This window comes from Ambystoma mexicanum, chromosome 8 (assembly GCF_040938575.1).
Source record: "Ambystoma mexicanum isolate Mex_15411 chromosome 8, UKY_AmexF1_1, whole genome shotgun sequence".
In the NCBI taxonomy this organism is placed as follows: domain Eukaryota; kingdom Metazoa; phylum Chordata; class Amphibia; order Caudata; family Ambystomatidae; genus Ambystoma; species Ambystoma mexicanum.
Window position 1 is genome coordinate 1,637,815,813 of NC_090929.1, and position 17,344 is coordinate 1,637,833,156.

The window sequence follows — 17,344 nt, forward strand, 5'->3', positions numbered from 1 at the left end:
TGTCTCACCTGAAGAAGTCACCAGAGTTGTCCGCTCCATGAAGGTATCTTCCAAACAGCTCTCCCCTTGCTCCTCCAGAACCATCAAGGACAATATTGGCTCTCTTGCCCTTGCACTCGCTGATCTTTGCAACTACTCTTTTGCCATAGGATTTTTCCATCCTCCCTTGTGCGCCCCCTCCTGAAAAAAGTCTTCAGCGGACCCTACGTGTCCAGCTAACTACCACCCTATTTTGATCACCCCCCTTCCTTGGGAAACTGCTGGAGAAGCTGGCCTTTCCACAACTTACTCACACACTGACCTTGTTGGTGGTGTCCATGACCATCAATCTGGATTCCAAGCAGCTGGAGGCATGGAAACTGCTTTTCTGAACACCCGTGAAGAACTGCCCGCATATGTGGACTCTTAACTCTCCAGCTGTCCTCATCCTACTTGATCTCTCCTCTGCCTTCGATATGGTTAACCACTCCATCCTCATAAAACAGCTCCAAGATACCCTTGGTATCTCGGAGCAGGCACTGGACTGGCTTACCTCCTTCCTAACAGACTATTTATCCCAAGTAATTTTGGGCACCTACTTCCTTCTCCACCTATGGTGTCCCCCAGGGCTCATACCTCTCTCCTGGCTCTGCAACACTTACTTTGCTCAGCAAGCACTCTTCATTTCCTCCTTCTCTGCCAACTTCCAGTGCTATGCAGATGACGCACAACTCTTTTTCAAACTTTCTGCTGACCCTCTTGCATCTTCCATCATCCAGTCCTGGTGTACTTCTAACGATCTCTGCCTCAATGCCATCAAGACTGAGATCATTCCTATTGGGACCCCTGCTCCCTCGTTTCCCCCCTTAACACTCTTGCCATCCTTTATGGGATCTCCCCATGCACCTTCCTCTGAAGCCAGAAACCTTTGAGTCCTCTTCGACTCCTCTCTCCTTCCTCCCTCACACCTAGGACATTGCTAAGAAGTCCCACTTTCAACTCTTCCTTCTCAAAAGGATTCTCCCTTTTCTCACTTTCCCCAAGAAGCTCAATGTTACCCGAGCCCTGTTCTTTCGAGGCTTAACTACTACAATAGCCTTCTCTACCTTCTTCCACTTAACGACTCCACAAGACTTTCCTATTCGCTGCCTCCTTCCCTTCGCCCCTCCTCTACTAAACTCAGAGTCGCTTTGACTGGTGGCCGGGGTCCTTATGCATGCCTCGGGGACCTGACCTCCCATGCCCAATCGCCCCAACTTTTGCCTACTGCTCAGCACTTGCCTTGCACCCTGCGGCCTAATTTCTGTAGACTTGCACTCTTTACCCAATAGCACTAACCATACTATGCACTTCATCTGCTGCTCACCCACGAGAATGGACATTCCTGCACTTACCCCACTTACCCCTTGTTGGTGTTCTACAAGGTTCTGTCTTGGGTCCCCTCTTCTTTATACTCGACACCTCTGCTCTTGGGACACTAATATCCTCCTTTGGTTTCTCGTACAAACTCTTGACAGATGACACCCAAATGATCTGCTCTTTTCCTGAACTCTCATCTGATCTCTTCATCAAAATGTCGAACTGCCTCTCAGCCATTAAATATTGGATGGTTTTATACTCTCTAATGTTAACCTCTACCAAAACAGAGTGCTCTTCTTGCCAGCCAAATCCTTTCACCTCCCCCCTGCTTATCCTGTTTCCATCTGACACTCTCTGCTACACTTCATCAGTTAGCCACCTCAGCATCATCTATGACCCTTCCAACACCTTCTCTATCTACCTTCATCTGTAAAACTTCAGCGGCGGCTCACCTCAACCTCCTAAATATTAAGGAAATGAGGCACCTCCTTTCTTTGAACACTGCCAAGCATCTCTTCACTCTTTTCTTCTCTAAACTGGACTACTGTGCCAGCATCCTCTTTGGTTTTCCCAACTATGCTTTCTGTCATATTGACAAGATCATTAACTTTGCTACCAAGTCTCTCCTTGAACTCCCTTAGTTCACATCTACTTCCGTCATCAGGCTGGAAGGCTGACGATGCATGGCAGATTCATATTTCTTCTACTGGGTCACAAATCTATCCACGGTAAGGCACTACTGTATCCTCCTCTATCCAACTCACAAGCCTTCTTGTTATCTCGGCTCTGCTTCTTTGATTACACTTGTGGTGCCTCACCCTCCCTCTGCTTCCTCTTGCTTCCACTCTTTCTCTCTTCTTGCACCACTTGCATGAAATTCTCTTCCCCGGACATCTGAAAAAAACTGTCAGATGTGTTCAAACCAAACTAAAAGCCTACCTCTTCGTCTCCGAGTTACCCATTTAACCTACCTTTCATCTGTCTTCTACCTAACGTTTTTCCTTGGCTCCAACCTGCCTCTGTCCCTCACTTTTCTCTGGCTCCACTCTAGCAGTTCGTCCATCATTGTCACATCCCTAACTCAGCTGGCTGTACCGCCCACCTGCACTTAAAAATGTTGACTGTCTTTAATCTTTGTAAGTCAACCTATGTATTGTCTGCCGTGACTGTTCTATTTACTCCCCTCCACAACCTGGTCAGAATGTCATTCAAACTCTCCCCATTGTAAGAAGCTCATTGCTTCCCGTTAAGTCTGATTTCTTATCTATTGTACGATTTTTTGTGATCAAGAGCACTGTTCTTTGCTATATATAAATAAATAAAAAAGTCCGCCTCTTGCTCGATGCCTGCAGGAAGGGAAGAATGAGCTTGACTGCTGACCCTGTCAGTATTGGAATTTGGAGCACTCCATAACTTTGGAACCTTTTAGTCCAAATGATACTGGCTGGATGAGCGACCGTTCCATGCCCTGCGTTCCAAAATGTTCGATGAGAAAAGGCGTTTCATAGAGGATTGGGCTTTCTCCGAAGTCGTACATGCACGTAGGAATTTGAAGAGCTTTTTGTAAATTGTTCCCCAAATTGGAGGCCTTGTGCCACAGCTCCCCCGTCAGAGGCCGCCAACACTCTGAGCCAGCTATCTAATTTCATAGGACCCATGTGGCCAGCAGTGATATGGTGGTCTTTGTTGGTCAGCGTGGCTCTATCCACATGAGCCCATTTCCTTGGCCCGTTGCAACAAATCCAACGTTTTTGCTAGTGGCGCAATTACATAGAGTAGATGAGGTTTGTCGTGACGCAAGCATCTGGTCCGGTCTGTGCCCTTTTTTTCATGTCCTTTAGCGACTTCCCCAAGAAGGCTTGTTTTTTGGGGTCAAGCTCTAGCGTTGCTGCAACTTTTTCCTCTATCACCTGCCTTGGACATGCTGCTCTCAGCTTTGCTCTCACTTCTTTGTCCAGTGGTTTTCTCAGGCGTACCTTCAGATATTCGCCCGCCCAAGGTTATGGCCCCATTCTGGGGATTGAGTTCACCAGTCCTTTTAGGATCAAAGGCATCATCTGCTTTGCCCTCTTGATGAGCATCAGTTTCTCCTCCTGAACCTGCTTGTGTGGTCCTCACTAGCGATTGTGTGCCAGGGCTCCCAGTAACAGCACCAGAAATCCCCAAGCTCAAGGACAACAAAACAAATTATCTGCACTGCTTCTTGAGCAGCAAAGAATGAGAAGAGGGCAGTATTGGAAGCTGGGGTTAAGGTGGCTGATGCATTGACATTGGTGCAGTCGAGTCACGTGACCTGGGTTTAGAGACTCTTCCCCCCCCCCCCGCACCCCCCTCACCCCAAGTCTGCTGGGACATGTAGGAAGTTATTTTGGTGCTGCTCAGGCTTCATTTGCTTGTTATATGGGAAGAAAAGCATAATGGTCACCTCTCGTCTTGACATTGGGCCTCATTACGTGGTAGGTGGTAGCCATGGCACTATTAGCACCATGGCTACCTCCTTACCACATTCCGGGTCCGTGTTCGCAGAATAGAGACTTACCGGGTCATTCCGACCTTGGAGGACCCGGTAAGTTCCCATTCCGCGAACCATTCCCCATTCCCATTTGAGCCCCCATTGGGCTCAAAGGGAATGGGGATGGAGCTAATAACAGCGGGCCCGTTATTAGCTCTGAAGTCACTCAACGGGTCCCTTCCATAACGCCTGGTATAACCAGGCGCTATGGAAGGGACTGTTAGGGAGAATTCTCTGGTTAGGCTGAATTTCCCTACCTAGTGAGTCCCCCAGCAGCTTTGCTGGATTTCTGGGGTTTAATTTTTTTTCTCCTGCCAAGAGTGAGACTCTTTTACCCTCACTCTTGGACATGTTGAAGTGTGTTTTCTTGGTTAAACCTTGTGTTGAATGGGCTATGGGGTCTTTTACTCCATAGGGCCTCATGTATTTTTGTGATGTGGGTCACACAGCACCCTCTGTGCCGTGACCCAGGGGTGTCCTAGGGACTCCCCAACATAGACTCCATACCCTGGGACTGACTACTGTCTCCCAGGGCATGTAAAGTCACCAAAGACTTTGCTAGTCTTGAATCCTGAACAGAACCAGTACAAACCATCATATTGTGGACGTACTGGCTGGGGCAATTCGATTGCCCCAGGGTCTGTTAGTCGAGGGGGCACGTCTCCGTCCCCCCTGATCGAGTTTTGGCTGGTGGCAGTGGAAACTACTTTTTATATTCGACCGCGAATATTTCCCTATGGGATTTCCCATTGTTTTAGGCTAACACATTTAATTATTTATTTACGGTAGCCTTAAACATACCGCCGGTTTATATATTTATTTTTATAACTCCGGTTGGGACTTTTTGCCAAAACTTGATTCTAAAATGGCGTTGGTGTTCGCCTCTGTAACTCTGACCCAAAGTGGAGCCCTTTGTTCCACTTTTGGCGGGCTTCTCCACAGAAGCCCTCCAAAGTGGTGCCACTCTGTCTGGGGTACTTAGGAGGGGTGGAGGGGGATTTAGGCACCCTGGACTGAGTTACCTTGGTAACTCAAGTCGCACTCCGTCCTGATTGGCCCAAGTGGTGAGCCGCCCGGCTCACCACTTAGCATGTTTGAGTGACAGCTAGGCTGGGTGAATGGGGGTTTGCTGCATAAAAGCAGGGCTTTGGGGACTGGGACTTCAGAAGTCGCCACAGGACCAAGAATCCGACGAGGGAAGAGCTGAGCCGACCTGCTTCGACGACACCACCCGGTGGAGCCCTGCTGAACCGTCTCACCACTTTTTCCCGACGACCGAGGAGAACTCTTAACGGAGTGGCTCCTTCCCTTGACTGGTGGGGACAACCAGTTTTCGCCTTCTTTCCGTCCTTTTGAGGTATCTCGTGGCCGCCTTGCCTGTGCCAAGCACCCCGGCATCCGGAATACCACACTTTACCCCCATACCGCGAAAGTCGGTACCAACCCTTTAACCGGAGGACTCCGCGGCTGGTTTCTTCCCGGGCAGTGCTACGACCTTTCTCTTCTGCTCTTCAGCGAGATATTCTTCTCCCCTGACCGACGTCGAGCCTTGCTGTCGCTGCCTGGAACAACTGCCCCCGCTGGAGGATCCTTTCCGCTTAAGGTACTGTGTTCCGCCTGGCTTCCCTTGCTACCGACTGTACGGGGTAGATTTAGTCCCCGGCTTTCGAACCTGGGAGTGCCTGGGACACTTTGGCTAAACTTTCTGAGCCACTCTAAACTCTTTTTGACTCTTTGCAAGACTTTGAATCTCTAACTAACAGTGTGATCTTGGGCACATTTTCGCTCCGGCTACTCTAAGAGTGGGCCCTGCCTAGTGACTTTTGCTCACCTGTGACTTTATTCTTCTTTAAGCCTATTGCAAGTGTTCTGGACCTTAGAGTGGTGTGTCTAACCTATTTCTGCTTTTTCTCTCCCTTTCTTGGAAACTACTAGAGTGTCATCTAACGTTAAGCACTCACCTCTGTTTTAATTAAGTGGTGTTAACCTAGAGTTGTCTAGATAGGAGAAAGGATTGAATTTACTTTCAGTATAACTGTGTTGAAGTGCTTTTACTATATTTTTGCTAGAGTGTTTTTAACTTATGTGTATTTTAAATAAATAACTATATACTTTTGAAACCAAGCTCTGGTCAGTGTTTGCTTGTGCTATTGTGTTTTGGTACATATTGTGTATACTTTACATACTGCCTAACTCTTCTTGAGAGAAGTCTGACTGCTCAGCCACAGCTACCAGGTAAATCTGGGTGGTGCAGACTGCTACCAAAGGGGTTTACTGCTCTACCTGTAGTCTTAAATCTTTTGCAGTGTTCCCCAAGGGAACTGCACAGGTTTCTGCCTAACACTGGTGTACAGCGGTGGGATTTGTATTGAGTATACATTTTATTGTGCTTTAGATACCTTAGTGCAACTAACCACAAAGCTTAGCACTGAAAAAGTAAAACCTCTAACATGTCAGTTATAGAAAGCTATAGTCAAGAGTCCCTTGCAGCCAAAACTGCTGATTGTTTAAGAGTGCTCTGTAAACATAAGGATCTCCTGACTAAGGGCAAGAAAATGGAGCTGATTGAAAGATTGTTAGCTAACCAAAGTCTGGGTGATGGTTCAGAGGAGCCTACCACTCCAGCAACTGTAGATGACAGTATTGAAGTTAACATGGAGCAAAATGTTGATGTTTCTGAGGAAGAGTCAGAAGAGGAGGGTGAGGCTGTTGTAACTGTCCCCCCTAGGCCTCTGCCTGCTCTACCTGCTGTGCCTACTGGACCTTTACCAGGTCCCACATTTAGTCCTCAGTACTTTGAACTGGAGAAAATGAAGCTAGAATTGGAGTATAAGAAACTTAATGCTCAAACTGACAAAGAACTAAGGCTAAGGGAAATGGAGCTCAAGTATGACTTAGAAATGAAGAAATTATCTGTTGAGAATGTTTCTCTCTCTGGCTCCTCTAGAAGTTCCAGTCCTAAAAGACCCCGGATGCCTAAAGAATTGGTTGGTATGTATGAGCCTAAGTTGGATGTGTTGGATTGGTTGTCTCTGTTTGAATATAATCATGGGCTCCAGAACATCACAGGAAATGACTTACTCACCTGGTTGTTCTCTAGGCTTCCCCCTGTTGCAACTGATGTGGTAATGGAGATGGGGGAGGAGGATAGGAAGGACTATGAATGTGTGAAACTAGCTTTGATAGCTAGGTTTGGGAAGACCCCTTCCCAGTATCTTAAGAGGTTTAGGAGCCTCAAAAAGCATGATGGTACCCCTTGGGCTACCTGGGTGAATGAATGTTTGAAAAACTTAGAGGGATGGATTAAGGGTTACAAGGTGAACACTTATGAAGGTATGAAGAATTTGTTTATGTTGGAGACTATTTATGATGCCTGCTCTCCTGAGCTCAGACAACACTTGGCTGATTCCAGGGAATTAGATTCCCGGAAGCTAGCTAAGGCTGCTGACTTGTGGGTTGCCAACAGGGCCACTCACAAGGATTCTGGGGTAACTCAGAAGAAGGATGGGGAAAAACAGTCTAAGAAGGACTCCAAAGAGAATTCTAATACTACAAATTCCAAAGAGGGCCCCAAACAAAACTATAAGGGTAAGCCACAAGGGAAACCAAATCAGGCTAGTGTACCTTCTGGTCCCAGACCAGAAGGAGGTCAGAACAAGCCTCCATTCCAGCGAGCCTTTGGCTCATGCTTTGTTTGTAAGGCTACTGACCATGTGAAAGGAGATCCCAGATGTAAGGGTAAACCTTCAGGGGTCCAGCTTGCCTCCTTAGCCTTCGCTCCAGAAGAGGAAGTACATATGGCAAGTGGAAACTTTCTATTACTAGCTGATGAACCCACTGGAGTCTCAGCTAGTGTTTCTTTAGTCTCTCTGGGGTTGTGGGAGCAACAGAATTTAGATGTCTATAACTCTATCCCAGATAATACTAAAGAGTATTATAAGGACAGTGTCCAGGTGAATGGTCAGGAGACTCCTGCCATTAGGGACACTGGAGCCAGCATAACTGTGGTGGATGAATCATTTTTCAAGGCAGAGGATGTTGCTAAGGCACCCAAATGCCTCACCAAGTTAGCTGGTGGGCCTGTGCAGATGTGTCCCCAGTTACCAGTTCTCATCCAATGTAATGATATGGCTGTAAAAATACCTGTCAGTGTACAATGTGAAGTGCCAGGTAGGGTTCTGTTGGGTAATGACCTCAAAGCTCTTGGAGTTGTATCTCATACCCCCAGACCTCCTAGCAAAAGGTTTCAGGAACTCACAAAACCTGCAAGGGAGAAAACCCTGAGAGGGTTATCTCAGGAGATGATGACAGAAATCACTCCTCTACCACTGGAGCAACTTACTGCAGTAACTACCAGATCAGGAGCAAAGGGGCAACCCAAGACTCCTAGGAAAAAGCCAGCAGCAAGCACTCCAGTGCTTCCAACAAGGACTTCCCCTAGGTTGTCCAAAGTTACACCTGTAACTCCCCCTCCAGCTGAGGCTGAGAGAGAGGTACAACCCTGTGTGGTTGAGCTAGACTCTGAGGAAGAGCTAGAAGGAGGCCCCAACCTTATTGGAGATTTGGACCCTGAGGACCATCCTGAGCTGCAGTCTTTACTGGCAGAAGGTGGGCCTAGCAGGGCAGCTTTTCGTAAGGGGCAAAGAGAATGTCCAACTCTGGAGGGTCTCCGCCACCAGGCAGCTTCTCAAGCTGATGGGCAAGAGCCTGGGAAGTATAGGTTGCACTGGGAAGATGGCCTCTTCTACAGTGAACCCACTGAGTCTGAACCTGGAGACTACAAACGCCTTGTAGTCCCACAAGAAAACAGACAACAGTTCTTACAACTAGCCCATGAGATACCTTTGGCTGGCCACTTGAGTTTCAAGAAGACCAAGGAAAGGCTCTCACTCTACTTTTATTGGCCAAAGATGGGGGCTGAAGTAGATAGATATTGTAAGAGCTGCCATACCTGCCAGACTTCTGGTAAGGTTGGTTCCAAGAATGTGGCACCTTTAGTGCCTCTCCCAGTTGTGGGAGTCCCATTTGAGAGGGTAGGGATTGACATTGTTGGTCCCCTTGATCCTCCAACCTCCTCAGGCAACAGGTTTATCCTTGTTGTAGTAGACCATGCTACTAGATACCCTGAGGCCATTCCTATGAGGACTGTTACAGCTCCGGCTGTGGCTAAGGCCCTCCTTGGTATTTTTACCAGGGTTGGGTTTCCTAAGGAGGTAATCTCTGACAGGGGGTCAAACTTTATGTCCCACTACATGAAGGCCATGTGGAAAACCTGTGGAGTTACCTACAAGTTCTCAACCGCCTACCACCCTCAGACAAACGGGTTGGTTGAAAGGTTTAACAGAACCATGAAGAGCATGATAGGTGCTTTAGAAGAACCCCTTAAGAAAAAGTGGGACCTTCTACTGCCATGCCTTCTCTTTGCTTATAGAGAAGTCCCTCAGGAGGGAGTAGGTTATTCTCCCTTTGAGCTTCTCTATGGCCATCCAGTCAGAGGTCCATTGGCCCTGATTAAGGAGGGGTTGGAAGGTGCTCCTCCCCTCAAGCCAGTCAGAGTGACTGACTATGTGATAGGTCTCCGGAGGAGAATGTCACACATGATGGCAGAAGCAAGTGACAACTTGAAAGCTGGTCAAGCCCTGGTCAAACATTGGCACGACCAGAAGGCTAACATGGTTGAGTTTACTCAAGACCAGCTAGTTCTAGTTATGCTCCCAACAAGGCAGAGGGCCTTGCAAGACAAATGGATGGGACCCTTCAAGGTTGTGGGAAAACTTGGAGAGGTCAACTATCTGGTGGATCTGGGCAGACCCAGGGAAGCTCCTAGAGTCTTCCACACCAACCGACTAAAAGCCTACATCTCCAGACCTGATGTAGGAGCCTTGCTCCTAGCTTCAGCTGCAGAGGAGGAAGAGAGTGAATCTCTCCCTGATCTCCTCAGAGGTGTACCTTTAGATGAAAAAGTTGAAGGAGTCAATCTCTCTTCAGACCTGACACCTGAGCAACAAGAGGAGTGCAAATCTATGTTAAATCAGTTTGCCTCCCTGTTCTCACTGTCACCAGGCTTGACCCCTTGGGGCCAGCATGAGATACTCACTGGTGACTGTCTGCCAGTCAAAAGCAGAGGATACAGAATGTCGGAACATATCAGAGCCCACATCAAAGGAGAGGTCAAGAAGATGCTTGATCTCGGGGTAATAGAGCCCTCTACTAGTCCATGGTCTAGCCCAGTTGTGTTAGTACCAAAGGCAGGATCCAAAGACTTGAGATTCTGTGTGGACTATAGAGCTCTAAATGCAGTCACCAAGACTGATGCCCACCCTTTGCCCAGGACAGATGAGTTGGTGGATAAACTTGGTGCAGCCAAGTACCTCAGCACATTTGACCTGACGTCAGGCTATTGGCAAATAGCCCTGACAGACCATGCCAAGGAGAAAACTGCATTTTCGACCCCAGTTGGCTTGTACCAGTTTAAGGTCATGCCTTTTGGACTAAAAAATGCACCTGCCACATTCCAAAGGATGGTGAACCAGGTTCTGGCTGGGATGGAAGATTTCTGCATGGCATACTTGGATGGCATTGCAGTCTTCAGCCACTCCTGGGAAGAACATGTGAACCACCTAGGACATGTGTTGCAGGCTCTGAAACAGGCCCATTTGACAATCAAAGCCAGTAAGTGCCAGATTGGTCAAAGTAAAGTGGTCTACCTTGGACATGAGGTAGGGGGTGGAGAAATAAGGCCTTTGCCCAGCAAGATTGAAGCTGTGCAAAATTGGACAACACCAACTACTCAAACCCAAGTGAGAGCTTTTCTAGGCCTCACTGGGTATTACAGGAATTTCATTGAGAACTATGGGACCATAGCTTCTCCACTGAATGTAATCTCCTCTCCCAAATTCCCTAAGAAGGTAAAATGGAATGAGGAGTGCAATCAGGCCTTTGAGAAACTGAAGAGAGCTCTTTGCCAGGCTCCAGTATTGAGAGCTCCTGACTACCACCAACCTTTCATTGTACAAACTGATGCTTCCAATGTAGGTATAGGTGCAGTTCTAAGCCAACTGGATGAGAAGGGTAGGGAGCACCCCATTTGCTTCATCAGTAGGAAACTGAAGGATCCTGAGACAAGGTGGGCAACTATCGAAAGAGAATGCTTTGCTATTGTGTGGGCACTGAAGAAGTTTAGGCCATACTTGTATGGTTCTACTTTTGTTATTCAGACTGACCACCAACCCTTGAGATGGTTAATGCAAATGAAAGGGGAAAATCCAAAACTATTGAGATGGTCAATCTGCCTGCAAGGGTTTGATTTCACCATTGAGCACAGGTCAGGGTGTCACCATCAAAATGCTGATGGACTCTCTAGGATGTATATCATCGACTAGAGGTATGAGGTTCATCCAGGAGTGGATTAAATCCTCCTGTCCCTTAGTCTGGGGGGGGCGAGTGTTAGGGAGAATTCTCTGGTTAGGCTGAATTTCCCTACCTAGTGAGTCCCCCAGCAGCTTTGCTGGATTTCTGGGGTTTAATTTTTTTTCTCCTGCCAAGAGTGAGACTCTTTTACCCTCACTCTTGGACATGTTGAAGTGTGTTTTCTTGGTTAAACCTTGTGTTGAATGGGCTATGGGGTCTTTTACTCCATAGGGCCTCATGTATTTTTGTGATGTGGGTCACACAGCACCCTCTGTGCCGTGACCCAGGGGTGTCCTAGGGACTCCCCAACATAGACTCCATACCCTGGGACTGACTACTGTCTCCCAGGGCATGTAAAGTCACCAAAGACTTTGCTAGTCTTGAATCCTGAACAGAACCAGTACAAACCATCATATTGTGGACGTACTGGCTGGGGCAATTCGATTGCCCCAGGGTCTGTTAGTCGAGGGGGCACGTCTCCGTCCCCCCTGATCGAGTTTTGGCTGGTGGCAGTGGAAACTACTTTTTATATTCGACCGCGAATATTTCCCTATGGGATTTCCCATTGTTTTAGGCTAACACATTTAATTATTTATTTACGGTAGCCTTAAACATACCGCCGGTTTATATATTTATTTTTATAACTCCGGTTGGGACTTTTTGCCAAAACTTGATTCTAAAATGGCGTTGGTGTTCGCCTCTGTAACTCTGACCCAAAGTGGAGCCCTTTGTTCCACTTTTGGCGGGCTTCTCCACAGAAGCCCTCCAAAGTGGTGCCACTCTGTCTGGGGTACTTAGGAGGGGTGGAGGGGGATTTAGGCACCCTGGACTGAGTTACCTTGGTAACTCAAGTCGCACTCCGTCCTGATTGGCCCAAGTGGTGAGCCGCCCGGCTCACCACTTAGCATGTTTGAGTGACAGCTAGGCTGGGTGAATGGGGGTTTGCTGCATAAAAGCAGGGCTTTGGGGACTGGGACTTCAGAAGTCGCCACAGGACCAAGAATCCGACGAGGGAAGAGCTGAGCCGACCTGCTTCGACGACACCACCCGGTGGAGCCCTGCTGAACCGTCTCACCACTTTTTCCCGACGACCGAGGAGAACTCTTAACGGAGTGGCTCCTTCCCTTGACTGGTGGGGACAACCAGTTTTCGCCTTCTTTCCGTCCTTTTGAGGTATCTCGTGGCCGCCTTGCCTGTGCCAAGCACCCCGGCATCCGGAATACCACACTTTACCCCCATACCGCGAAAGTCGGTACCAACCCTTTAACCGGAGGACTCCGCGGCTGGTTTCTTCCCGGGCAGTGCTACGACCTTTCTCTTCTGCTCTTCAGCGAGATATTCTTCTCCCCTGACCGACGTCGAGCCTTGCTGTCGCTGCCTGGAACAACTGCCCCCGCTGGAGGATCCTTTCCGCTTAAGGTACTGTGTTCCGCCTGGCTTCCCTTGCTACCGACTGTACGGGGTAGATTTAGTCCCCGGCTTTCGAACCTGGGAGTGCCTGGGACACTTTGGCTAAACTTTCTGAGCCACTCTAAACTCTTTTTGACTCTTTGCAAGACTTTGAATCTCTAACTAACAGTGTGATCTTGGGCACATTTTCGCTCCGGCTACTCTAAGAGTGGGCCCTGCCTAGTGACTTTTGCTCACCTGTGACTTTATTCTTCTTTAAGCCTATTGCAAGTGTTCTGGACCTTAGAGTGGTGTGTCTAACCTATTTCTGCTTTTTCTCTCCCTTTCTTGGAAACTACTAGAGTGTCATCTAACGTTAAGCACTCACCTCTGTTTTAATTAAGTGGTGTTAACCTAGAGTTGTCTAGATAGGAGAAAGGATTGAATTTACTTTCAGTATAACTGTGTTGAAGTGCTTTTACTATATTTTTGCTAGAGTGTTTTTAACTTATGTGTATTTTAAATAAATAACTATATACTTTTGAAACCAAGCTCTGGTCAGTGTTTGCTTGTGCTATTGTGTTTTGGTACATATTGTGTATACTTTACATACTGCCTAACTCTTCTTGAGAGAAGTCTGACTGCTCAGCCACAGCTACCAGGTAAATCTGGGTGGTGCAGACTGCTACCAAAGGGGTTTACTGCTCTACCTGTAGTCTTAAATCTTTTGCAGTGTTCCCCAAGGGAACTGCACAGGTTTCTGCCTAACAGGGACCCGCTAAGGGACCTCGTAGTAGGGCGGTAAGGGATTACCGGCACTGGTGCCCTTACCGGTGCCGGTAATCCCTTCGCCTACCGCGTAATGAGGCCCATAGAATATAAGAATGATATCCATGATGGGGAACTGCAGTGCAACTTTTCCATAAAGCCCTTGCATGTATTGTCAATAGTTTTAACTCTGTATGGATGAAGAAAGGGATGGGAGCAGTTGATAGGGTCTGGGAGTGGTAATCTCTTCTAAAAGTGAAAGCTTTGTATCGAAATGACCTGAGCTTGCCAGCCAGTTCAAAGGTAGATGGCTTGTGTCCTTTCAAGCGATCCTGCCTTGTTGGGAAGATGCACTGCATCCCCGAGCATTCTGCTATTGCAGTTAATGCATCGTGCCCCTTCGTTAGTCCCTTGTGCCGCCTAGTCCTAGAGGTGCAGTGCTCCGAGCTCCTTTGCTCGCCCGTTGAGCCTTTCAGCTCTATAGGTGAATGGCTCTGTGCCCTAATCCTTCGAGCCAGCCCTTGCTAAAAGGGAACTGCAGTGCACCCCTTTACGAAGCTCCAGTGCCAGCTATACCTGTAGAGTAAAGGCCAAGTTGTATCCCTGTGTTAGACCTTCACCCACCCAGTCGCAGGCTTGGAAAGCGTTGTTACTGTCCCAACCTCTGAACCTTCCAGATGAATGGCTGTGCATCCCTGTCTCATCTGTGAAGAGTAAACATCTATTGTCTATCTATGGAGCCAAGAGGCAGGCGCCCTGTAGGTGAACATGCCCTCTACAAATACACATTGCCATACTCTAAACCCAGCTGCCTTTGATGCATGAGGGAGATGCTCTGTATACCATACCCACTTCTATCCCATAGGCATCCCCATCTAGCTTTCAGTGACTTTGTACCCTGTGTGTCCGTAAAGTGACAGGTCCTCAGCCCTTGTGCCCTTTCTGCAGGGCATCCAGTTGCAAGACAGTAGCTAGTGAACCTCTGTCCCAGGCAGACAGACTGGCCATTGTTTTTTGACCGTTTTCTGAGCTGTCGTACGTCAAGGTGAAATACCAGGTCTCCCTGTGCTGATCCTTCGAGCCTCCTGCTGCTAGGGGATTCAAGTGTCTGTGGCTGCACTAATCCACAGAGGCTGCTGTCCTATCACAGGAGGTTTGGTGGCTGGGCCTGTCCTCAAAGCCATCAAGTCATAGAGCTGAGACAATGTATCGTGCTCTCTGTGCCAGTCCTTTAATCCACATTTCGGTCTGCTTTGTCATGTCTGTAATTCCAGTTTTGACTTCTTCTCCTTGCAGCCAGCCATCAACAGATGATGCCCCCTTGGAAGAGCTCAAGCAATTCTTTGGAATAAATGATCGATTTAAGCCACCTGTGTCCAACAAAATTCTTCAAAAGGTAAAAATGTAGTTGCGATTGTTCGCATTTATTTCTCATTGTTGGACATCGCTCCACATCACTTTGGGCGCAAGTGACTGGTGCTTTCCGGATTACATCTGATCAGTTAATTTAGCAACGTTATATGACTTAATCAGCTCTTACAGATTATCTGCCGCTTTTACTTCCTAAAAATAGGCAAATGCCCCTCCCCCCCCCAAAAAAAAATTTGGAAACTGTCATAGGAGCATGCCCCTTGCTTTCACCCAGACAGCTGCACAGCTCTGTTCAGTTCAGTACTAAACCTAAAGCAGCAGGAATAACTAAGTGCAATTAAATGTTTGTTGCAAAAACATTTGTTTTGGAGTTGAACATATTTATACTCGCTTACTGCCATTTTTGAATGGGACTTACTTTTTTTAAATTTCATAAATAACTTACTCCAAACGTTGAAAATAAAAAGCGAGTAAAGCACTCCCACTTCAGAATCTTATCTGGAGTACTGCACTTTAGAAATGGGTTAAACCATAAATCTTATTGTTTTTTGATATCTGCAGTAAAACACATCCATTGGCCTACTGTACATGAATAAGATAAAAACAGGATTTGTAAGTAATCAAGAGAAAGCCAAAGGTATTAAGTAGTAGTTATTTGCGTGTGATGGTAAAAGTGCGACATTCCTCTCCATCACAGGCCATGTAGGAGTGACCCCTGCCAGCGGTGTCGAATGCCCGTCGCACCAGTCTGGTGTGGTACACTTGGTATCATCCAGCACACACCCTCTGAATATCTGATACTGGCGCCTTCCAGAGCTTTATCAGTCATTAAAGGCCTGTATGCCCAGCTTTAATTTGATGCAGAAGGTACGGGTAACCAGTTAAAATGGGGTAAAATAATACAAATCCTTGTTCAGTTGTGTAGATCCACAACTCTGGAACCTTTACATTACTCTACATTACACAAGAGCAAAGACCATGTTTTGTGCCTGTAAATCATGACAATTCAATCCGAACCACTGCACCTAATTTTTCAAATGTTTTTTTCTTTTTTGTCTTGTCTCACGAATTCTGGAATAGCTGACATTTTAGTACAAACTAATGTTGTATGCCATAATCCTAATTATGTTAATATGGTTTAAATAGGTTTCTCTCCAGCAAATGGAGAACACTCACTACCTGGAGAATGTCCACTTGCGTAAATTGCATCAGCTAACAGCTGGGTAGCTCAACTCCCTTTAAAACCGAACATTTATTTGACTATAATTTCAGAATGTTCTGAGAGGAGCCAAACTTGACCGTCAGGAGATACTCTAAATATTTTTTTCTCTCACTTTCTTACTGTCACAGATAATGAGTGTAAACTTGTTTGTTGACCTGCATAATTTCTTGTGCTTCCACGATTCAGATAACCACATTTTGTTTGTTTGTTTATTTTATTTCTATAGCGCTCCGGACCCGGGAGTAAAAGGGCGCTTAGTACAAATTACAAGGCACAGTACATGGTAGTAGGCAGTGGTACTAGACAACAGTTATATGCAAAATATACAGAAAGTGGCGGTAATAGGGAGTAGTCATAACAAAAATGAGACATGTGCAGTTTGTACATTTTCTAGCTAAGTCTAGCTTAGAGGTTGACTTTTAGTCAGAAGCCATCCAATGGCAAGTTTCCTGAACGACAGGAAGGATTTGCATGACTTAATGTTCAGTGGCAGGGAGTTCCAGAGTTGGGAGGCGAGGACAGTGAAGCTCGAGCCTCCGGATCTTTTAGAGGTAAATCTAGGTACTGTGAGACATAAGGTGTTGGAAGATCTCGTGGTTCTGATGGAGGATTTCAAGGTGAGTTTATTCGTAAGGTAGGGAGGGGCTAGATGGTTGAGGGCTTTGTAAGTGAGGCAGAGGATTTTCAAATCAATTTTATGTTGGATAGAGAGCCATTTACATGAAGTTCTAGTGACCGAGATATGTTCATGCCTGGGAATGTTTAGCGCTGCGCGTAACGCATTGTTTTGAAGGACTTGGAGTTTACTGATTATCGCTCGGTTAGCCCCTAGGTAGAGGCTGTTACAGTAGTCTAACTTAGATTGTATAAGAGCTCTGGCTAGCGTGAGGCAACTGTTAGAAGAAAGAAATGGTCTACAAGCTCTAATTAGTTTTCCTGTGTAGGCGGTAGCTGATGCGGTTGAATTAACTTGCTTGGTGAGGTTAAGATTGGCATCGAGATAGAAGCCCAATATTTTCACATTTTTGGCGACTGGGATGGTATTGCCATCAATTATGATGTTAGACTAGTTGGGGCTTAGTTTTTGCAGGTTGTTTTGCGAACCAACAATGAGAAGTTCAGTCTTCTCGTCATTCAGGCAGTGCATTGCATATAATCATTCTGTGAAAACGTACTGTAGTTTGATGACCGCGTGAACGTTTAAAGGGCTAGAAATCCTTCACGGTCCTACTTCACAGGCCTGTGCATTCATGACTGAATGTCTCAATTTAGTACAGCAGAAATGTATATATGAAAATGTTTCTCAAATATGTATTGACAAGTTATGAAAATGT

General features: G+C 46.8%; 1 protein-coding gene across 1 annotated transcript in view; it reads left to right on the top strand.

The window, feature by feature from the left end:
• FAM204A (family with sequence similarity 204 member A) overlaps positions 1-17,344 on the top strand; it is a 550,935-nt gene that overhangs the window by 161,056 nt on the left and 372,535 nt on the right. The window contains exon 4 of the mRNA XM_069611905.1: positions 14,714-14,813. Within this exon, the coding sequence (XP_069468006.1) occupies positions 14,714-14,813 (100 nt within the window). The remainder of the gene's footprint in view (positions 1-14,713; positions 14,814-17,344) is intronic.